This window comes from Gymnodraco acuticeps, unplaced genomic scaffold, assembly GCF_902827175.1.
Source record: "Gymnodraco acuticeps unplaced genomic scaffold, fGymAcu1.1, whole genome shotgun sequence".
Lineage (NCBI taxonomy): Eukaryota > Metazoa > Chordata > Actinopteri > Perciformes > Bathydraconidae > Gymnodraco > Gymnodraco acuticeps.
This window is the reverse complement of record NW_022989953.1, coordinates 567,030-589,767: the sequence shown is the minus strand read 5'-3', so window position 1 is coordinate 589,767 and position 22,738 is coordinate 567,030. Positions and strand designations below refer to the sequence as shown.

The window sequence follows — 22,738 nt, the reverse complement described above, 5'->3', positions numbered from 1 at the left end:
GATGGAGTCATTTGGGACAGGAAGCACATACTATTATGCATGGAGGTAAATTAGGTTCGCGTTTAGTAGGCTATATTACACAATCGATAGCATGCATTAAAGTGAAACACTTCTAATGAAATGTTATGAGGATTGTACCATAAATCTATATGTGAACATGTAGAAAATATTAACCAACCCTGACCAACATTATTATTATTATACCTCAGCACTGAAGCATTCCTCCTCCGGAATTTCTCAAAGTGAAATTCAACTGGTTTTGCATCCATATTTTTTATTCAATGTTAATTTGCTGTTGAAAGTAAAAGGTCAGTCGCCCTCCTGAACACAACTTTAGCTTTGGAAATCTTATCAGGAAATAAATAAAAATAGATATGGTTTCTTTTTAAAGTTTTATTGAAGCTGCCAACAGCAGCATTGTTGTTGTCAGTGCTCCTCAGTTTGTGCAAGCCTCCTGCTGCCTGCTTTGGCCATGGTGATGAGGATGATGAGGAAGAAGCCAACCGTCCAGACAGCGGCTACAGGAAGCACCACCGTCATCAGTACGCCTGAAACAAACAGATAAATGTGGTATCCACTGCAGTTAAGTATATATTCTAATGAGGTCTACAGAGAGAGCAGAGATAGTTTGATTACTAGATTGAGCTCCGTCTGGCATTTCAATCCGGATGGGTCCATACGACAGGAGGCCCAGGGCGGGGTCTGCTCTCACCGCTTCTCTCTTAGCGATCGATTTACAGTTCTGTAAACAAAAACAAGAAATAACAGGTAGCCAAATAGGAAAATATGTTCATTTTCTTCGAGGTGTAACACATGAGGCCTAAGGGTTTCGGCTTCTTGGTACCAGGTAACAGATCCAAGTAAGTCAATTGAGTGAGCTCACAGGTGTGCAGGACACGTGGTCGTCTGGTTCACACAGCTGGACAGTGCAGTGCAGATAGAGGTCGTGAGGTGTGGATGTGAAGCGAAACATGTCGAAGCTGTAGCGAACAGTAGAACTGTCTCCGTTACGGCCAGGCTGTCCCGTGCTCCCGTTTAGAAAGACAACAGTTTGGTCATTCACACACCTGAATAAAGAGATGGAAATAAGGAGTAGGAATGGGTGGAGTGGGGCTCATATTTAAAAATGAAAGGGAGACAAACTGTTGATATTCGAGAGCTGCTCTGACCCGTTCATAAGCAGCGTGTGAACCAGGCCCTCTGCAGTTCTAGGCTGGGAGGACTGTGTGGCCCAGCACTCATTGATCCGGACCAGGAAGAAATCTGCAGGCTCTGTGACCGTCACCTCCACATACACCTGGACACATTGCCATTTAAAAGTCACACTAAAGCCATCACCGACATGAAACAAAATGAATTCTCAAAATTGTGTTTCAATATGATTTAACACTACAAATATGTGAGGCTTTTAAAAATTGTTCAACCATTTTGCTGTGTTTATGAATATGGAAAGCATTTTGGCAATAGGGTTGTTGGGGCATTAAAGCATACAGTCAATTCAATCTAGCTAAAGCCTTGGATTTAAAATTGTAACCATACCTTGTCTCTGAGCTCGATGGTGGGGGAACTGCTGTAGGCCTTAGAGTAGGACTGGTCTGTGTACAGCATCAGCTCTATTGTGGCATCAAGTTCATCTACACGTATCACTGCCTCACTGCCATGTACACAGAAGAGGCAAGAAAACAAAAAAGAGAGTTTGGGGACCAAGTGCAAAACGCAATTCCACTATGTATTAAATAATATTATTTTTTTCCATTGCAGCGCACAGTAAAATAAAAATGTTAGGAGGCCATCAGGGGGCACTATGGCTTTGGAAAACATCTCAAACGTACGTGTGATTAGAAACCACAGAACCATGCACTTGAACAGAGACGATTCCCTTCCTTATAGTTGTACCTACATTAAGTGAAACTGTTGGTGGACTGGTGCAACCTGTAAGCATTTCTATTCAACATCCTTACCTGGAAAAGGGGATGACCGGGAAAGGTAGGCTGACTCTCCTGATGTATGGATAGATGCATTTGTAATCAATCTTAATGACTGGATTTCTGATGATGTTTCCAGTAACCTGAGGATCTGACAGTAGACTCAGGGAATAGGAGATGTGAGTAAAGTTTTTCTGTAAGAAGGGGGGAAAAAAGCATCAAATGCAACATTGTGAGGGAGAAATACTAAAATCTTTTTTCTACTGAACAAGGAAAAGAAAGTGTAAGGCATGTAACGTAAATAATGCTTGAGGTGTACCTCCAGCTGCTTGCCTCCACAGGCTAGATATTTCTCTTTAGTTATCCGGGACATGTAGTACGGCACACCATGGATGACTTCTCTCTGAGCACGGCAAGATTTGTTGGACAAGTGCAGGGACTCCAGTGGCACGTTGTGGTACATGAAGAAATCCTCTAATGCTCTGACTGTTATGTAGTCCCTGCCACACATTACTTGTATGTGTGCATCTGTAAAACGTAAGGTTATTAGGTATGCAAGGCAGGTGGCTGCATGAGATTCACAGGAGGACACATGCACTGTTAACTATACAAACACAATAAGTATGTTAAGTGTTTTCATTTGTTTCCATCTGTCTTGATTGCAACAACTTATGAGCCTAACATCCATAGCATAACTCTGTCATTTACAGTACAGCTATTCTGCTTATGTATTTGTATTCAAGTTGTATGGACAGAACAAATGTTCCTTTGCGGGCAATTGAACAACATGTGTACAAATCTACAAAAAATGTTTATATATTTGGTGTAAATGATTACTCCGCCTGTGAAAACGATGGCAAAATATCTTCCTGCCTTTAAAAAAAAGTACCCTGAAATAATTAAGAGTAACATTTAACAAAGTAATTTCTTGGACTTGGTGCCTAATGAAAAGCTGCAAATTGGGGCAAGGATTTTGAAATGTTGGCAATTACCAGACAGACAGTGTCTCGCAAAAGTATGCTATTGTGGGAAATGTAGAATCCAATATTTCTGGACAAGGACCCTTGCTAATGAATAAAACGTTATTGTTTTTAAAAAAAAGATATTTGCCTTAACTTTAAGTGTAATAGGCCTCCTAAATATTTAAGGTGCTAAATTAGGAACTGTAAGAGCCCCTTCTGTAAAAGAAAATACATTATTTTAGGCAGAGTGAATTGTAAAAATAAGTAGTAAGAAATGAATAGGAATGCGCATACCTTTGTCACATTGGTCGCCATAATATCCAATGGCACATTTGCAGCTTCTTTGGTCTTCGGACAGAACACACCTCGTGGGGTCCGTGCAATGCTCCACGCTGCACCTTCCTGTACAGTTAACAAACATAACTTTATACTTCGACAAGCAACATAACTTTTGATATTTTTATTATACAAGTAGACACCCTTACCCTGAACAAGATGATGCGTGCACCCAATGAGTAGCACGAGGACCACGCTCAGCTGGTTTGAAGAAAAAACATTTCCACTGTAACTATTAATTTATTTATGTATGTCTAGCTAGGCTAAGATAGGCTACGTTATCACTTTAGCCTGACGCTACAAACACGTTTAGCTTTGTTTTCTTACATGAAGTATTACAACTCAACATTTGTATCCACACCCACCTTCAAGCCGACGAGGATCATTTATGTTGTTTTTTTGGGTAACAAATATATTTGAATCTTATATTTAAATGCGATATATATCTTTTTTGTTTGTCAAAGGGAAGCGCTCCTCTGTTGTCTTCGTTGTCAACACCTGCTGCTCTCTAATTAAGAACACCTGTCGATGTTGGGTCTGCGATTCTGCTATTTATAGTCTATGTTCATTGGTCAATATAAAGTATTTCAGCAATATCTAAAACCAGTTACATTTACTTAGGTACTTGTACATTGCTTGAGTATTTTCAAATTAGGCTATTTTATATTTGTACAAATTTCTTGGCAAATGTTTAACTTTTTAAATAACATATTTAGTCACTAGTTACTTTGCAAATGTTGGTTATTAATACAACATATAAATCAACACACATTATAATATAATATTAAAGTTTAAGCTACTCTGAAGTGTATACAGTAATTCAAATTAACCCCACCTTTAGCAAGTGCAACATTAAATTGTTGAACACATAAATGCACACATATCTTTGATAAAATGGCCATTTTGCATAACGAGTACATTTACTTTTGGTACTTCAAGTATTTTTTTGTGTTAATATTGTTTTTATTTTAGTACAATTATGATTGCAGGACTTGTAACTGAGTATTTTTACACTGTAGAATTAATCATTTTACTTACGTAAATAATCTGAGTATGTCTTCCACCTCTGTCTGAAACAGATACCCTCCAAACCCCCACAGACCTCTGCACTGTGCACTTACCAAACAGTAGTTTTAGACACACAATGCTGATATTTTCCTGTAGATGTCACTACTGGCCAAAGTGGTTTAGTGCTTTGGAAAGTTTACCCCCTCACTACTTCAGTATGTGAAATAGCACTACAATTAAAAAGGAATTATGAATCTTACATGCAAAGATGGGAGAAGTACTCAGATCTTGTACTTGAGTAAAAGTAGAAGTACCAGAATGTAGGAATACTCTGTTAGAAATAAAAGTCCTGGATTTAAAATGTTCCTCAAGTAAAAGTACAAAAGTATTGGCATCAAAATGTACTTATTATGCAAATGTTACATTTCAGAATAATATATATGTTTTGATTATATTTATTGATGCAGTAAAGCGTTATCAAAGCTGGTAAAGGTGAAGCTAGTTTTAATGACTTAGAAGTACAAAGTAGCATAAAATGGAAATAGTCGAGCAAAGTACAAGAATTTCAAAATTGTACTTACTGTAAGTACAGTACCTTGGTGAATGTACTTAGTTACTTTCCACCTCTAATTACATGTCCACTACACCTCAAACTAAATGTCTGTATTGGGGAATCTCTAAGATAACTTATTTTTGAATAGAACATTTACTAAACCACATCCTACAAACAGTAAAAGGGAGTTGGAATACATAAATAAAACCTTTTTTTTAGGGTCAGCAGGTCAAACAGTGTGGGACTCTCTGGGTGTCTTTAGGGAAAGCCATAAATGGGTCACTGTATTTCCTGCAGTGCCAACTCGGCACACCCGGAGGCCACAGTCCATATTCGCAGACATCATCAGGCAGGCCATTTTCCTTTTTGGGTGCAGACCATCTGTCTTTGATAGGACAGATCAAGGGAGTCAAGGGAGGCACCATGATGGATGAGGCACGTTTGCAGCAGATCATATGGCCTGAGATAATACAGTGTGTTGTATCTGTTTCTTTTCTATTAGTGCTGGCTTCACCAAACCCTCATTCTCTGATAGATCCTTCATGGTAAACAAATATAAAATGGTCTACAAATATTCAGATGGGATAAATTACACAAAGGATGAAGAAACGGTTACAAATGGCTGCCTATAAAAACAATCTATTCTTAGTTCAGAAGCATCCCATTATTATCCACAACATTGAGCAGGGTGTGTTCATACACCTCAAGACTCCCATCTCTGCGGAGTGGATTTCATTAGCATATCAAACAGTTAAATCACTGCATTGAAACCTCACAACACATCTTGTAAGCTTTAGTTTACTGATCATACATTTCTACTTCTTTTGCTGCCTAGTTTGTCTTTGAAATTGAAATAAGCTCTTAATGATCATCTTAAAGCGCCTCACAACTGCGGGCAAACAGCAACACAACAGAATCGTCAGAGAAAATTGTTAATATTTATTAACAAAGCAAAACAGATTCAACAAGTTTAGGAAGGTTTATAAAAAAGTCAGTGTTTAAATGAATGTAACTTCGTTTTGTCTCCTAACTGAAAGTATGTATCTTGATTGAACACATAAGTTATTATATCTGAGGGAATGAGTGAAATAATAATGATGATATGACCATATAATCAGGAGTAAATCATCCTAAAAATATAAATAACATCACAGTTAAACTCGTTTTAAATGCACCCTGTGTGCATTTGGTACTGGACTAATACTTCAGACTTGATTTGTATTGGCCCCCTCAGCAGCATCATGTGGGATTCTTCGTCTCGTCGTCAGTGGTGCGGTGCCACCCTGGTGTTGTGAAATAGCCGGGTTTTAGGAGGTGTCTGTCATCGGCCTGATTCACAACACCAGCTGCAGCACACACACCTGAGAGGCAGGCAGGGCTTCTGCTGCTGGATGAAAAAAACACACATACACACATGGCAGGTAGTACAAAAAGTGGGGATGCATTTATCGAGTTCTTTCTTTAAATAACTGATAATCGTGCTTCTTGTGACCATTACGATAAGACTATTAAAAGTATAATCTCACATAGTTTTGGGAATTGCATTTGTGTTGTCTCCCTCTGGTAGTGTATAGATACCTAGCTTTTAAAGGGATTAAAGCAATGTTGTTGTATATTAACAACAGATCATTTGTCAGCTATAATTTCATTATTGGAATATTATATAATGAATATTGATTCCCAGAGAATACTGCATCCCTGACAAAAAACATTGGAAGAGGCATCATTTTCAGGAGTGTGCAGCACAGTTGATCAACACATTCTGACAGTAAAAGCATCTAATAATAGCGACATAATCAGCATCTCACTTTAGTTTAGGACAGCAACTAGGATGTTGTTTATGTGCCAGGGGATTTTTTGATTGTTGGGCATAATATCAAGTGTTGCAGGGGCAGTGCTGAGTCTCTGCTCCCAGCATTGGAAAGCAGTTCAACAGCACGGGTGCCATAGTGCTTGGCTCAGCTTGGTCTGTGGCCGTGGATGAACCTCACGTCTCTGTGCAGTTATGTGGAGCAGCCAAGACAGAATGAGCCTCCATCTGTGTGCTCTCAGGCCAGACTGAAGGACAGAGTGAGAGCCACACATTTAACAGAAGGGACGACGGGTGATTGTTTCTGAAGATTTGCATGTGCTTGGGGGCTTGCAAACACCAGCCAAATGTATAGCTTAATGGCTTCTGTTGCTAGATATTTATTGGGTGTTTAGATTCCAAAGGGTGTTAGGTAGTTACTATGGTGCTCTGTAAGGTTGCTAGGGCCTTTTCTTCTAAATCTAACTTCAAGCGAGACATTTGAGGCCAAATGAACCATGACCCATAAGTCTAGCAAAGAAAGAGGAATAGCATTTTTCACACACATTTGCAATATCCTCAACAGGAAAATACGTAGCGCCAAAATGGAGGGACAATCCATCAAAACAATAATAATAAAACAGGCAGCTTTTCTTAAAGAAAACGTAAGAACCAGCACACTACAACTTTTTTTCGTCAAATAATCTGAAACCTAATGATTTATCAAGAGAAAAAGTGTTGCAGTTTTGTTAAAAATGTCCTTTCCTTTACCCACCCCTCTGATACAGAGACAGACCTAAAGCCGGGGGACAGGAGTGTCACAGATACTGAGAGCAGTCCTAGGAAACAAGGACAGCCTGCAACTCTCAGGACCAGGAAGACGGTGACATGCTCAATTATAATTAGAAAATATCTATATCTGAAAATCCCCAATCATTGCTCCACTCCATGGATAGATGATGACAATGAGAGTTTGCTCTGTACTGAGCCCAATGTTATTAATGCATATGTTGTCACTAGAACATTTATATTATAACTGTCCAATTTGAAGGGCAAATGGATTACAGATGAACAAGACTGACGGTTTGGCATATGAAACACTTAGTGAAAACAATGGGGGTTTTTTAACTGAGGGAAATTAATTATAAAACTGAGGCAAAATGAGAAAAAAAGGAAACGTAATGAACATTTAGTGGTTTCAAATGAAAAGACAACTGAAAGTAAACTTATTTTTTTTATTCCAAATCAACAAACATACAAATGTTAAACAACAAAACTGATAAATAAAGAACAAAAAGAGGGGTGATATAAGGATGTATCTTTAAAAAAACAAACGATGATCAAATGATTTGATACAAAAGAAAACGGTAAATGGAAAAGTGATTGTGACTGTCTGCAAAAACCTTTCTATTTGTAGCTCTGAATGTGTGTGAGTGAGAGTGTGTGTGTGTGTGAGTGTGAGAGCGTGAGTGTGTTGATGTTGTATCAGTTCATCAGTAATTCCATCTGCACCAGTCTTGCGTTGGTGTCCCCGGCCATGTTGTAGGGGATCATACCAGCAAAGGTGATCAGGGCTCTGGCCTGGTTGCGCAGTTGCTGTATGGAGAAAGAGAAGCAGAAGGAGGTCAAAGAAGAAGAACAAAGACATACCGGGTTAAACTGCAGTACTTCTTCTGTTTTGTGAATACAAAAAAAACAATATGATTGACGTTTGAATTTATAAAACAGTGGCAAATCTTCTTTAAAAATAGCAATGAAAATTATATTTTTTAATTAACATTCTCCGTTTTTTGTTACAGTTTTTAAAGAAGAACATTAAAATGATTCTTAGCAAGAAGATATTTCTGTTTATGTCATGGTAAGAGGTTATATTGCAATTATTTTTAATTCCAAAGTATCAATGTGAGTAAGGACCTTGCAAATACAGTTTCTATCATGCTCTGATTTACTATACATCTCCTCACCATGTCTCTGTCCTCTGCGTTCCTCTGGGGTCGCCCTGGTGTGCCCGCTGGCGCCCCCTTCAGGCGTTTGTGCTGCGTGAACAGGATGTTCATGGTGGCTAACAGCACCTCAGACAGGTTGTGGCGCACCTGAGGGACACATAAGACATTTTTAGAAAGAGTAAAAGGAGAATGCTGTGTATTGGGAAAAGGCTGGAGAGTCTCTTTTGAGTGTTCAGAGATCTTCACCTCATCACTGAAGTTCCTGAAAGCAGCCACTCGCTCCTCCACACTGTCCTGACTGAGAGGAAGAAGCTTTAACCGCTCCATCACCTGAGAGAGAAACACGGAGGAGATCATGAGTCCATCACTCCAATAGATAAATCATGGTGTCACAAAGTATGTCAAGATGGTACTTTAGTGTTAGGTTGCACTCACATCGTAGGCTCTGTCCACGTGTCCTGCGTGGTACTCATCGAAGAACGTTGTCAGGTCTAACAGCAGGTAGAAAGTACTATCCACAGACTTGTCCCCTGATACGCCCTGAGAGCGGTACCTGCAGAGGAAACACAACATATTCAGTTTTTATATAATGCTATTAGTTAAGATTTAAACTAGTGCATTGTATGCATGTGTGCTAACCTCTCAGCTATAGCCACTGCGGTGTTTTTTAGCCTCTCCTTGTTGGACTGAGGAGCGCTGACCTGAGCAATGACCGGACTCAGCAGCCTGTTCATCAACTCCAATACCTTATCTGGGTTCTACACGGAGACAAGAGGAAGGAAACAGTGAGCCGTTTGACCAACCCAACACAATGAGCACCCTTTAACTGTCAAACACTAGTAAATGATGCATGTCAGCTGCCCAAAAACAGTGGTTATTTATTAAGTGGCTGGAAAAACATTAACCTTCAGCAGCCATTTTGCAGGCATTTATAATGTGTAACATAATCATTAAATGACAATAAATCAATGTAAGGAATAAAGAAAGTAGAGAACAGATGCAGAGGTCACAGAGAAAGACGTGCTCACCTTGGCCAGCTCGTACAGTTTGACCCCCTCCTCAAACAGACCCTTGTTCTCGGCCTCTAGAGCCACTTTACTGATGATGGCTCTGGTGTCCCCGGCAAACTTATCTATCACTCCAGGCTACAGGGGGAGGAGGAGGAGGAGGAGGAGGAGGAGGAGGAGGAGGAGGAGGAGGAGGAGGAGGAGGAGGAGGAGGAGGAGGAGGAGATCAGAGTGAGATTAGACATTGACAGTTCTGATGATAAAGCAGAGAGTAACTATCATTGGTCTGACTGACTCCTAATGACTAAGGTATCTACAACATATAGACATCTGATTTACTGCAAGAGTCAACATTGTTCTTTATTTCAACATTGATGCCGACTCATTTCTTTCGTCGATTGATCTTAGTGCCACATTAACTGTATTATACTAAATGTTGGGGTTGCCTTCATAATACCTATTTGTAGTGCACCCTAAACTTAGAATCACAAACTGTCGAATATAAATAATCAGTGTAACCCTTGAGCAGTCAGTGTGTAGCTGACAGAATGACAAGGCCCTCAAGTACCTAGCACAGTACTGAAGGCACAGTGAAGAAACGTAGGAAGTGAAAGAAAGCTACAATAAAGAGCTTTTTAATCCAGGACAGTGGAATACAGAAAAGGAAGACCACCGTCTACCTCGGACTGACTGAACGGCCCCACACAGAGCAGGGACAAAGAGAAGAGACATGTAAACGTGTATTTAAGAAACACAACCACAGAGATGATGATGAGGGAGGTGGAGAGAACACAATGGACCTACCTTTCTACTGCCGTCCTTTTCTAACCTCCCCAACAGCATGTCAAACTGGAGAAGAAGAAATCTAAAAGTTATTTACTGCAACACCAGAAACACATTTATGACAACAACTACAACCCTATAATACATTCTACATTATGAAGCTCATCACATTCAGTCTCTTTTGCTGAAATGCATTATAATAAAAGGCTTTTCCAAAGTTATATTTTGAATTCTAAGAAACAAAACATCCTTCTCCACCATCTACTGAGGGAAAGGTTTTAGAATGTGTTGCTGTAAAACTCTTTGTAAAAATGAATTGTTTTCAAATGAATCAAACTGTGCAACAAATATTGTTCTTCTTGGGGTAAAAACCATATGTTTGTTCCCACCCCAAAGCTATTTAACTGAAGTATTGGATTGATCGGGAACAAAGAAAAACATTCAAATGGATATCTGCTCTGACCTTGTTAAAGGAACAAGGCTCCATCATGGATCTACTGACAGTTACATCAGCTGACCCATCGTCTAGTGCAGTGGTTCCCAACCTGGAGGGTGCAGGGGGGGCGCCAGGCCTCAGATGGTTTGAGGCCAAATATCATATTTAGATTTTTTTTAATTTAATTTTTTTACATATAATTGTAAAGCAATACATGATTGTCGCTAAAAGCCTTGTCTCTACATTACAATAAAATATCAAAAATAATTGATTAATTAATTTGAATAAAAATTCAAGTTAGTATTAAAGGCATAAAAAGACAGAAATGTATAATAGTTTCTTTAATAGAAATGTTTCTTCTGCCCGTAAAGTGTCCAAACCGGGCTTTTCTGGATAAACGCATTTTTAAAACATAGTCATTGTCCATGCCGGTTTCAGATGGATTATTTGTCACAGTTGCTCCGATCAGATCGGTCTCCTCCATTTTGTGGATTATTTACGACTTTTGAATCCACAAACACATCGGCAACATCCGGCTTCCTTTGAGCATGTGTTTTAAACAGTTTAATCCCTCTGTGAATTGTTTCCACTTGCGCCGTCCTTTAATTTCTTCATACAGCGGGAATCCAAATGAATGAATCCTGAGTCCAATAACCATCAAAGTCTCTCCGATAGTGCTCCTTAATTACGCTTTCATCCTCCTTTAACAAAATACTTCACATTCATCCAGTTTGTGACAGCAGTTGTAGCATTTTTGAGACTTTTCAACTTTAATTACCGCTGTTGTGTGTGTGTGTGTGTGGTGTGTGTGTGTGTGTGTGTGTGTGTGTGTGTGTGTGTGTGTGTGTGTGTGTGTGTGTGTGGGGGGGGGGGGGGGGGGCGCAACTTCCAACAGGAGTCATTTGGGGGGGCTCTTGGGAAAAAAGGTTGGGAACCACTGGTCTAGTGGGCACCTGTGTATCAGTTACATATTACCTGTGTTGCAATCGGCACAAGTATAGGCATTTCCCAGAAGGTCTCTGTGTTAATGTGGGTCACTCACCTCTCGACTCTCAATAACCAGTTCACTGACACATCGCATGAACATGTTTTCTCCCTGGGTGTCCTTCTCATTGCTGCAGAGAGAAAAAGAATAAGAATTGGAGACAGAGGCATTGTGGTGAACATCACCAGATAGCAATAGCCGAGTCATATCTCTTAGAGAACCACCTTACCAATTATCTTTATAAAATAGGGGAGAAATAGACGGTGTCTATGTAAGAGTGTGGGCGCACTTACCGTAAGAAGTAGAAGTACTGCAGGGCTTCCCGAGGATCAGTGGACTCAAACTTGCGGGTGTACAGCATGAGCAGACGGATGAAGTTCAGGCGGCGAACCATGGGAGGGTCTCCGTGCTCCTGGCTCACTGCAGAGAAAAGGTAATCACATTTTGCTTAATTAAAATGTATGTCTCAAGTGTCTGCACCCCCCTACAGAAAGACGCTGGTTACACTCACACAGCTGAGCGCTCTGGCCAGACGACTTCAGCAGCAGCCGCAGCTCGTACAGCACCAGCGCCACGTGCACAGCGTGACTCCGGAGCCTCTCGGCGCGGAACAAGAAGGCCACGGCCGCCTCGAACTGAGCCGTCAGGAACAACACCTGGAAATACAGGAAGGGCTGCTGGCTGGCGGAGAAATGAGACTCTCCTGTTGGACACAAGATAAGAGAGAGGGGGTTAGGTTAGATGTCAGTCTAAGTGTGGAAGGGTTTCAGCATTACTGAAACGTCACACCCTGTAATGTCAGATTTGTCCACATTTACTCTGAGAAATGTCTGACAAAAGTTGTCGGACATTACTTTTGTGGAGTAAAAACACTGAAGACCACTGATTGATCTACTAATCATAAGGAGCCGCAATTATTTACTTGAGTTGAAAAAATGGCAGCCCGAAATACTCCCAAGTGGCAAGCGTAGTGTTGACAATGATGGAAATGTCAAGGCTGTTTCAAGAGCTGTCGTTCTTGCTTTTGACTGAAAATCTGGAACTATCTGTAGTTGAAAATGAAATAAAGAAACAGACCATCCCTTGTCTAATTAAGTTAAGTCATGTCAAGCCAAACTCTCCAGCGGAAATGAGGCATAGGACCACCAAGGGCAATGGTGAGACAATGATTTTGATTGTTTCATTTAATCATGGGGGAAAAAGGAACTGGTAATGGAAAAAAAGGACAACACTTCCATTCTTCAACGCATTTTCTATTAATTTTAGAACGTTCACAAGATGACATCAAAGTGTTTTTGGGGCATTTAAAAAAAGAAAGAAGGACAATCCTGAGGTGACCGGAAATAAGGGGAATAAAGAGCAGGGATGACTTTCAATAAATCAGATGGACTCCCATCACATGCGTTGACATGGTGCTGTTTTAAATTATTTTATTACAGCTAAATAAACATACTGTAATTGTGGTATTGAGACAATACTGGTCTTAAAGGCTTTTCACACCAATACAGGTATTTTCATTTTTTTCTGATTTGACCTCTGCTCAGGTTGTAGTGGGCTGAGCTATGATGGGAATTATAATGTGAGGTCACCTTTTTACCTCAGGAACTAGAGTTAGTACACTCCGGCAGAGAGGAGGGACCTGTCAATCAAACAGTCTGTACAGAAAGGCTGTTGAATCAAGAATAATAATGATGTCTGTGTTTGATCAAAAAGGAATTGATGACTGTCTGACGCTTCATATAGAAACTCTTTCAATTGCCCTTATTTAAATTATTTTATTATAATACCAGTTTAACTCCAGGTCCATAAATGCCAGCTCAACTGTTGACAGTTGCTACGGCAACTAACATGTGAGAAATTGAAAACATTCTGTCAAGCGCAGGTACTTAGTCATCAAGTTTACTTTTTTAATTATAATCCTTAATCCTCTCGCTGGCAGAAAGTTTGAGTAGAGCAGGGTGGACCATGTCAGCCGTTTCATAGCCTTATCTCAGACTTACAGCACTTTAGTTCAAAAAGGGAAAGCGCATGAGAGAAGGAGAGAGGGAGGGAGCGATGAAGAGGAGAAAAAGGACGAAGGAAGAGAGATAAGAGTGTGGGGGAGGGCGGCAGCGGGTTGCGCAAACAAGAAATGAGAAAGAACAAATGCAAAGGAGAAGAGAACAGGAGAAAGAGGATGGAAATCAGTGGGAGGAAAGAGAGGGAACAGGTGGAAGGAGAAAAGAGGAGGACAGAGACGCGTGAGTGAGCGGAGGACGGAGAAACAGAACAGGCGAGGCGGGAGAGCTATGGCAGTATGTGAGAGAAATGAAGAGAGGCTTTGGGCTTGACGCCCCGCTGTGAGGCAAGATGGAGGACAACAAGGAACACTGCCAGACATGAGCGAAAACAGAATGAGGCCTTAGGCTGTACTTCCCAGGGAGCACAGGGAGCGAGTCGGGGCAAACGGGAGAGGAGTGCAGCCTTATCAGAACGGAGCAGGGTCGGCGTGTGGAGAAGGAAACACCCAGGGGAGAAAAGGATGCTTTCTCAGTCTGTGGGAGGGAAGGCCTAATGCCCTTACGCTCGCTTTTTTGTTATGTATCAGGAGGCATGTGGTTGCTTCAGAGGGGAGTTTTATTTTGAAATGTGTTCAAAGTAGGCTCATCATCACTTAGGATGGGAAATGATAACATGCTACCGATGCCATAATCAAATGTGCTTGTCAGTCATTTTTAACGTTTATTGTATACAGATTATCTCTTGTATCCATTGGATTCTAGAATGATATTTTAAGCACTGGAGAAGGCCCTTTAATGGCGCAATGTAGAGCTAGTTTTGCAGCATTAACAAAAGCACTGTTGTCATTTTTCATGTGCAACATCGTGAAAGCGTCTGTGGAGAGACTAAAAGTGTGCCCTCTTATCCCCCTTGTGATCTTCATTGTGATGAGACATCAAGGACACAGCATTTTTAAAGAGAAATCAGGGGAACAGTGTGAGTCAGCCTGGAGGAAGCGCGGTCGGGCGACAGTTTAAGCTGCAGCTGTTTCTTTTTACTTTCCTGAAGGCACTTGATAAGCCTTTCGAGAGACGGGGCGGGAGACGGGCTTTCATTTTCTGCGCAGGCAGCAGGTGACTGGCAGTTGTAGCACTGACAAGTAATTAAACCCTCTTGTCTGAATCACAAGCACAAAAGATGCGAGAGTGTGTTGCTATTCCTACATGTTGCAATTTAGACATTTATTCAGAAACAAATTCTGGTTCACTTTTTAACAAACTCAAAAGGTTCAGAATTTGCTGCTACTTTTTAGATCAATATTCTGAGCAGACAGGGAAAAAAGGTATTTGGTTGACTGATGTAATTTGATTACATCTACCTTCTTTACACCCAGAGCTGCACAATTTGAACCTGTTCTGGCTCTTTTTAAATATAGGGTAATAAAACCTCAAGAGACATTTCCAAACAATGTTTAGATAAAAGAAAGCATGCACACATCGTTGCCTGTTCTCCCTTTGCAACAGCTTCTAAATGACTATCCAGTGGAAGATAATGGAAATGGAACAGAGGTAGGTGGGGAGGGTAACGCAAGACATTTGGAATATTTGTAAAGTTTTTACAGAAATGCAGATCCATACCGTAGTCCTCCAGCAGCTGTTTCTGCAGCTGTGGCAGGGTCAGTCTGTCCTGAGAAGAGCTGCTGCCGTCATCATCAAAACACACCTGGTTCAACTGCAGGGACAAAACACCAGACACAAAAATACAGAACAAGAAAGACTCCTTTTAGGATACAGTGAAACCAAGACAAACAAATGCCAATAGTACAGCCCTAGAAATGTTATCGATGATCCTTAACTGGGCCAATTTCTCCTCTGGCAACTGGCTAATGGTTTAGTTTAAATAAAAAAAGTAGTATACTGTACCTTCAGCCAGAGGTAGTCTTCCGTCTTGTCGGCCACCTCTCCATGGTTATCACTGATGTCACATTTCCCGATCAGGCAGTAGACGGCTCTCTTGTAGGGGTCGGCGCTGTTCCTCAGCACTCTGCGGTAGTGCAGACGAAGCTTGTTCTCTGAAGTCGGGGAGAGGCTGAAGGGAAGAGTCGGAAATGATGTTAAAGTGTGACCTTCCTAACATTTACAAATACACAAAGACAAGGAGGCGTTCTCACCGTCTGTCGGGGCTGTTCATGTACTCCTGGAACCAGGTCTTGAAGTCTCCTAGCTGATGTTGCACTCTGTTCACAACCTGCATGGCTGCATTCAGATCTCCACAGCGCAGACAGTAGTAGATCACAGCCCACACCGGATGGCCTTCGATCTCACCGTCCTGTTGCACACAAAGATATTTAGTACAGGGGTGACAAATTGCACGGTCTTAAATCACATTGACAGACTAAAAGAAGAGACATTTCAAATCTGCGTCACCTGCATGCCAGGCAGGGGCCCTGGTAGTTTGATGTTGAGGAAGCTGCGGACTAGTTGGTACGTTCCTGGCACTCCTCCTAGTTGGGCCTGATGGAGGTTCCCAAACACTGTTACCATGGTATAGTTTTTATAACTGGAAGAGAGGAGACACACGTATTCAATGAGTTCATCATCACTGAGCAGTTTGGCTTACATTTAAACTAATATCTGTCTAGTGCTAATTTAGATTGACTTAGTCACAGTTACCTGTTCTCCAGGAAGTTGAGCGCCTGGCGTACGAAGGCCATTTGCATTTCAACAGAGATGCGACTTTTGAGCGTGTCTTTGGCGGGAACCAGCAACACATCAGTCATCTGCTTCACCATCAGCCACATGTCTGATACATTCTGCAACAGTAACATAAATGAGTGCATTCAAAAAAAAAAGAACAAGCAAAACGTAGCTATATTTTTGCAGAGGACTTTATCATTACATGTGAAAAATAAATGTTTGATAGCAGATGATCTTACCTTGTCATCCAGGCTTTCTGCTACAGAAGCACATAAATCTCCCAGGTTAGGCTGGATGTGACCATTCACTATCTTCTCATTGAAAATGTAAATCTGAAAAAGACAAAAAAGAGGGGGGAAAAGTTAAAAGACCATAAGCTCGCTAGGTTACTTTAAAAATGTAGTTGTTTAAAACTGTCAATCCACCTACTACTCCATCCCCAGCTATTAAGTCAAAGCTAAAGCTATGTCCACCGAGTGAAATGGTTCACGACAAAAAACAAGAAAAAAAGGATGAAAATGTTTAGAAGGTCATCGAAGAGGATAACAAAAACTAGACCAATCACACCGCACGCAATGTGTCGACACATGGTCAGAGGTAAAGCCACATTCAATTCAGATCGGAGACAAACGGAGAGAGAAGGTCAGAGGGATGACGAGGGACGATAGAGACAGAGTGAGAGAGAATTACCCAGAGTCCCCCTCTTCCACTCAATCAATCAATATGTCTGATCTGCCTCTTCCTGGCTCGCTGTGACCCCATTTCAACTGAACCATCACAAGCAGACTCTTCTACACCATGTTCTCGACTCGCTTTAGTCAATTCAAGAGGTGGATTTTGTCTTTAGATTTAAGTCAATTTAACAGCAAATGTATTCATTAGATTTAACCAAGGCCATCACAGCAGGATCATTTATGTTCTTTTGTATTTCTTTTATTTACACATAACAAAAATCCACGTTTGTTTAACAGTCTGACTGTGTCGGAAACTGTGTCACGGTTAATTATTTTGTTTACCAGAGAGCACTATTTTTAAATCTTGAACTCAATTCTTTAAATGAGAAAATGTGCACATCAAAAAAATGAATAAATAAATAGGATAATGAGAAGTGGAGGGTTTAAGTTCATGCTGCTTCCTTATTACAAACCTTGATGTCAGCCTATAACTGCAAGTCTATTTCATTGTAAAAGGTGAAATGTTGTCGACTATTTTCTAAATAAAGAATTGCAAAAAAGATTGAACTGAGTAGAGGGTAGAATAAAATGAAATAAAAGACATAGCAGTGCTGAGACAAAATACGATGGAAGTTATTTTGTATTTGTTTACCGTTATACTAAATTCAACTCTTCGCCTTTACATAGAGTTTCGATGTACTGTACAACAAAATGATCAGACTGGCGCCAACTCACCTGTCGTCCGTACGCCACCTCCACGCTGTCCAGTGCACTTCTTCCTGGAGCGGTCACTTCACTCACAAAGCTGGGCTACAACAAACAGCAATAAAGGGAGAAAGTCAATAAATAATAAATAGAATGTTAAATAAAGCTAGGAACAACAGAAACTGCAATCATTTACCAATTGAACTGTCAATTGTGTCTAACTTGACAATCCCAGTCTTTCTTGTTTTATGCCCAATGCATGCTGGGATAGGCTGCCACAGGATGAAAGTAGTATACTTCTCTTAAGGAGGAGATACAAATAGAAGTGATGAGTCTCAGATGTTATTTTGGTTAGTTTTGATGAGTGTAGACAGCTCGCACGGTGTCAAGGAATCAGCCTGAGAGATTTGGATGTTCTTTTAAGTCGACATATTCAGTCCAAAAAGTTAAAATATAATTTAGTATAGATGTTTTTTGTGTGTGGGACTAAAATAATTGGAAACAAAATGACACTGCTGCTCAATGAATGTTTTGTAGAGAATTAATATGTCAATCTTTTCCACAGTCTAAGTTACTATAACTGAGGAATACGCTGACACTGTTACAATGGAGCTCTTTAGGAATTTAAATCCTGCAAAATACTAAAAAAAGCCAAAAAAACCGATTGATTATTAGAAAGAAGCAGCTGCCGTGGACCTGCATCTTTTTAACTAAACATATTCATTTACTAAAATAGATCTAGTCAAACGTGTATGTGTACCTACTTCAGATGAGCTGATTTACTGATACAAATAAATCTCACCAATATAAAAAATCCAAGTTAAGCCAAAGAATGTAAACTTCAGCAGCAAGTGTTGCGTATTGGAACTTTCCTATTATGTTTAAAGACACATTTTGTCAATATGGCAGGATTTGGGGGGGAAATGACAAGTTGCTATTATATTATCAGATATTGCAATTAAGATATTATTTGCAACATGACCATTTGTGAAACATTATTCACATTAAAAAATATATTTAAATCATCATTGTTTGATTTTTAAAGAGGATCTGTACCTGACATGGAGGTGTTATTAGGTCTGTAGAGTACTGTTTGTAGGCCGGGACTTCTCCACAGCACCACAGCACTTCATTCAGAACTATTTTCCCACAAATGTTGCCTTTACCAAATATTGAACTTACTGGATTTGGATATTGCATGAGTCCAAATAGCTATTTTCATAACTTTTCAATTCATTTTGCAGCCTTAATAATAAAGATATATGTTTTGAAGTCTACTCTTTCCTGTTAAAACAGCTCTGCGTTGTGTTTCCTGTACCTCCACATCTTGACTGAAGTCCAGCGCGTCCTCTCCGGCTCCGAGGAGTGTGTGCAGCACTCTCTGCTTCACCTGCTCCCACTGCACCAGCATGGACTCTCGGTGGTACTCTTCAGCCAGCAGGAAGGTCTGAACAAAGCAGGGAACAGGTACTCCGTCACACTCGATGCATGAGTGCACCCAGGTGTCCACATTCTTACATTGTGCATGTTTGAATATAGCATGCATATTAATCACTGAGCTTTATTAAACAGAAATAATACTGCAGCAGTTTTGACTTGAAAGCTGCAGAACTTTTGTAACAAGAGAACAGGACAGTTGAGCACCACGTTCATGATATTCAATGATATCATTAGAGCTACATGCCTTGCCTTAAATGCTTGGTGTTAAATATCAAGTGATCAATGTATAGTAGTACATAGTACATTATAGCGATTGATTTAATGCGAGAATAACTGTGTGTAGTGGCCATCAACCTCAGGAACTCACATGCAGCATATTGAAATATAGATGTTCATTATATAAATGGGCCGTATCTCCACATGCACCACATTTAGCAGCAGTCCCTCGTCAAGATTGTACAACTCCACCAGGACGCAGGGCCGTCTATTTCAACCCTCCATAGAGACTCAAAGGGAGATAATGGGAACGTGAGATAATTGAATCCCTCCCATCTCCAGCTCAGGGAGACACACATGTGGACTCAAGCCACCATTTATTTGGTTAACCTGTTCATTGCCCGGATGAGAGTTTAATTTAAACATTGTTGAGTTACTGCAGTCTGTCAAACACTATGATAGAATGAAGAAATTGGGTGCACGAAAGAAACATTTGAAGTCATTTAAAAAGAGTATATCAATGCTCACTTTGTGGAACAGAGAGGACTCAACACGGTTATTTTTTTATGCAAGATGTCCCATTAAAGCAAATCTCGTTTTCACAATTGCTTACAGTGAAATTGAAGAGATTCTTGTTATAAACATTGTTTAATGAAAACATGAATACAGTCAGTAGTATTGTTATTAGCCCTTTTCCTCTCTCAAATGGTATCTGCCTTAAAAGAACAAATCATGTATAATTTAATTGAGATTATATTCATGTTAGGTAATCGCAGTGAGACCGGAAAACTTAAACTCGACTAAATATGTCACTTAGCAGACCAATAGCCCACATTACAGGTGCTGCAGTCACACAGAAATCTGCAAGGACATCTTTAACACCCGCTTTCTTTTTAATCAGTGCATGCATTTGAGTTTTCCACCCTTGCACACAAGTCCCTTTTTTGCCTCTCTCGGGGAGCAGGGGGAGATAATGGGAACGGCAGCTAATTAAACGCGGGGCGTATTAGCTCTGCACATCAGGGAAGCCATTTCAAAACCATCCCCTAAAGGTTTGCACCAGAAGGACAGATGACTAAAAAAAAATTGTTTAAGTGTTCCTATAGTTTGATGTGCCAATGTTCACACACACTGCAGATCTCATCCGATTTTGTTAAACTCAAAATGAGGCATATAAAGATCCACTAATGTATGTGACTAAAGAGGATACTTCTCCTTTGAAATGTAAACAATTGAACCTGTATGAATGTAAAAAATCCTGAGAAGTTGGTTTTGCAATACTTCCATTAGGGTTTAAATGTTGTCTTAGCTGTAGCTTTTGTTACCAAGCAATAAGACACCCGGCAGATACTGACCCTGCGGCGAGACTCCTCGATGGCAGACAGCAGGGCGTTGTCCCTCTCATTCTTCAAGAAGCCCTGTGGATGAGGAAGAGACGGACAGAGGGAGAGACGCGTGACAAACACAGAGAGAAAAAGACAGAAACAGAGATATTAGTTCAAACATTGGGGACACAAGTATTAAACTGCATGCAGAGAGTTCTAGGAGGGACAGATACAGAAACGTGGTCCGTCATTTCTTTACGGAGAAAGAAGCCGCTTCTCAATTTCCCGTTTTTGTGTTGCCATTACTAGACGTGTTCAGTCAGGATTAGTCAACGTATCGTCGCTGTTTAACTGACACATGTAAAGGCAGGCCAGAGAAATGGGCCATTCTGCAATGAGACAGCAGTCAGCCTCCATTTTAAAGTCGTCTCAAGATGGCCGCCCCTGCACGCATACATCCCTGTCCTCTGGTCCTTCCTGTGAACATTCCCATCCCTCTCATCTGATAATAAAACCGCTTATCTCGTACACGGGATCTGAGCTATCCGGTGAGTAAGTGGTACTTGTGTAACAGCTGGAGTGTGCAGGGGAGAACACGACAGCTCTCTTCGGAGAAAAAGTCAGTGAGCGCTGACGTGAATTAAGGGACAGACATCTTGAGGAAGCATCAAAATGGCGGCTGTAATGCACTGGGCTGCTAAGCAAACACAAGGACGGCTCACTGGCAGCTTTAAAATGTGAAAAAATACAAGTTGAGGTAAGAAATCTCCCTTTTCCTGTGCAGAATATCATTATACATGTGTAGCATTTGAATAAAGAAACAGAGACAGCTGTGAGTGAGTCAGAGGCCGAGCCCAAAAACATCTCTTTATTCAGAAAAACAAAAGTGCATTTCCTCTCATCAAACTGACGACATGGGATGCTATGTATGAGGAGCTGCAACCAATTTAAGGTCAGCAGGACGACGAATTTCACAACAAAAACAGGGTAAGATTTTAAGGTCAAGCATTAAATATGTTTTTACTGCTTTGAGGAAAAAGTTAAAAACATAAGCCAGGGAAAATGTCACTAAATGTTATGTTCAATGATAAGTAGCACATTCAAAATAGATTTCCCAAAGACCGTGTTAATGTCTTGATGACTTAGTTGTACTGGCCACAAATTATTACTTTTAATAGCGATACCATTTTTTGTAGTTCATCAGGTCATTGTCTCAATTGTCTAATAATGTTGCAAAATAAACTAACCAAATTCCGATTACAACATAAAAAAGATTGGAACACCAAAAAACAACATTACTTTTAAAAGATCAGAAAGAAAATCAAGACTGCAATCTTAAGCTGCTTTTGTATGCATTGGATCTTTGGTTATTTGACCAACATTTCTATAATTGCAATATAAAGGGGGCCAAACTGAACACAAAGACATCTCAAAGACATCTCACTGTCTATTATGCCCTGCTTTTGCGTGTATTAATATGTACAGCCTAGATTCTTCTGTCAGCTTTGTCGGATTGGAGGTCAATACACCATCTGAGAGCTGCCTTCTGAACATTTACATTCCTGAGATGTAAAGTAAAACACTGCTGCTCCTCGTTATGAAAGAAAGCCCTGCGATAGGTGGCATCCTTAAGAGTTCATAAAACCATCGGCCTTCTACCTCTGACATAAAAGTCTCTTGCGTTGCTGGAAATGTGTTCCCTTTTTCAGATGAAAGCATTTGAATTCATTGATGATATTTTTAGCACCATCTGTCTCTGTGTCTGAAGTATGTAGGATCCTGTTAGCTTGAAGACCTGGTGCGAGACAGACTACTTTCTAGAAGCTGACCGGAGATCAGTCTGCTTTACCGGGATGTTGGGGCTCTTAGTCTGCCTTTGGTTTCCATCTCTCCTCTCTTTTTGCCCCCCCTTCGTCTCTCCACCTGCTCGTTGCCCTGCCTACTTCAGTCTCATTTCCTCCTTTCCAAGCTC

The 22,738-nt window shown here is 40.5% G+C and overlaps 2 protein-coding genes across 3 annotated transcripts in view; both read right to left on the bottom strand.

Moving 5' to 3' along the window:
- Positions 1–389: 389 nt before the first annotated feature.
- Positions 390–6,051, bottom strand: zpd (zona pellucida glycoprotein d). Of its 2 annotated transcripts, none has more exons than XM_034210686.1 (10): positions 4,993–6,051; positions 3,373–3,424; positions 3,182–3,289; positions 2,245–2,453; positions 1,962–2,119; positions 1,540–1,654; positions 1,170–1,297; positions 884–1,067; positions 637–742; positions 390–548 (listed from the first exon to the last, which is right to left on the bottom strand). In XM_034210686.1, exons 4-10 carry the CDS (start codon positions 2,434–2,436, stop codon positions 427–429), a joined length of 1,005 nt encoding a protein of 334 aa, XP_034066577.1. In that variant the 5' UTR covers positions 2,437–2,453; positions 3,182–3,289; positions 3,373–3,424; positions 4,993–6,051; the 3' UTR covers positions 390–426. The 2 variants fall into 2 exon arrangements, with proteins under 2 accessions (XP_034066577.1, XP_034066576.1); XM_034210685.1 differs by lacking the exon at positions 4,993–6,051 and adding an exon at positions 3,589–3,609.
- A 1,743-nt stretch (positions 6,052–7,794) lies between these two features.
- Positions 7,795–22,738, bottom strand: part of nup93 (nucleoporin 93) — a 31,507-nt gene continuing 16,563 nt past the window's right edge. Inside the window, exons 4-22 of the mRNA XM_034210655.1 lie at positions 20,797–20,859; positions 19,104–19,232; positions 17,816–17,890; positions 16,646–16,738; positions 16,383–16,522; positions 16,137–16,269; positions 15,881–16,038; positions 15,633–15,798; positions 15,348–15,441; positions 12,242–12,433; positions 12,024–12,150; positions 11,788–11,860; positions 10,331–10,375; positions 9,548–9,664; positions 9,159–9,277; positions 8,955–9,072; positions 8,766–8,849; positions 8,538–8,666; positions 7,795–8,169 (exon numbers count right to left, since the gene is read on the bottom strand). Of these exons, the coding sequence (XP_034066546.1) occupies positions 8,059–8,169; positions 8,538–8,666; positions 8,766–8,849; positions 8,955–9,072; positions 9,159–9,277; positions 9,548–9,664; positions 10,331–10,375; positions 11,788–11,860; positions 12,024–12,150; positions 12,242–12,433; positions 15,348–15,441; positions 15,633–15,798; positions 15,881–16,038; positions 16,137–16,269; positions 16,383–16,522; positions 16,646–16,738; positions 17,816–17,890; positions 19,104–19,232; positions 20,797–20,859 (2,166 nt within the window). The 3' untranslated portion in view covers positions 7,795–8,058. The remainder of the gene's footprint in view (positions 8,170–8,537; positions 8,667–8,765; positions 8,850–8,954; positions 9,073–9,158; positions 9,278–9,547; positions 9,665–10,330; positions 10,376–11,787; positions 11,861–12,023; positions 12,151–12,241; positions 12,434–15,347; positions 15,442–15,632; positions 15,799–15,880; positions 16,039–16,136; positions 16,270–16,382; positions 16,523–16,645; positions 16,739–17,815; positions 17,891–19,103; positions 19,233–20,796; positions 20,860–22,738) is intronic.

Excerpts from the sequence above, each read along its gene's own strand:
- zpd (XM_034210685.1), bottom strand. The coding sequence starts at position 3,609 with ATGATCCTCGTCGGCTTGAAG. Across the intron at positions 2,120-2,244 it reads GTGGAGGCAAGCAGCTGGAG|AAAAACTTTACTCACATCTC; the intron begins GTACACCTCAAG and ends CCCTTCTTACAG. Across the intron at positions 1,068-1,169 it reads CACACGCTGCTTATGAACGG|GTGTGTGAATGACCAAACTG; the intron begins GTCAGAGCAGCT and ends CTCTTTATTCAG.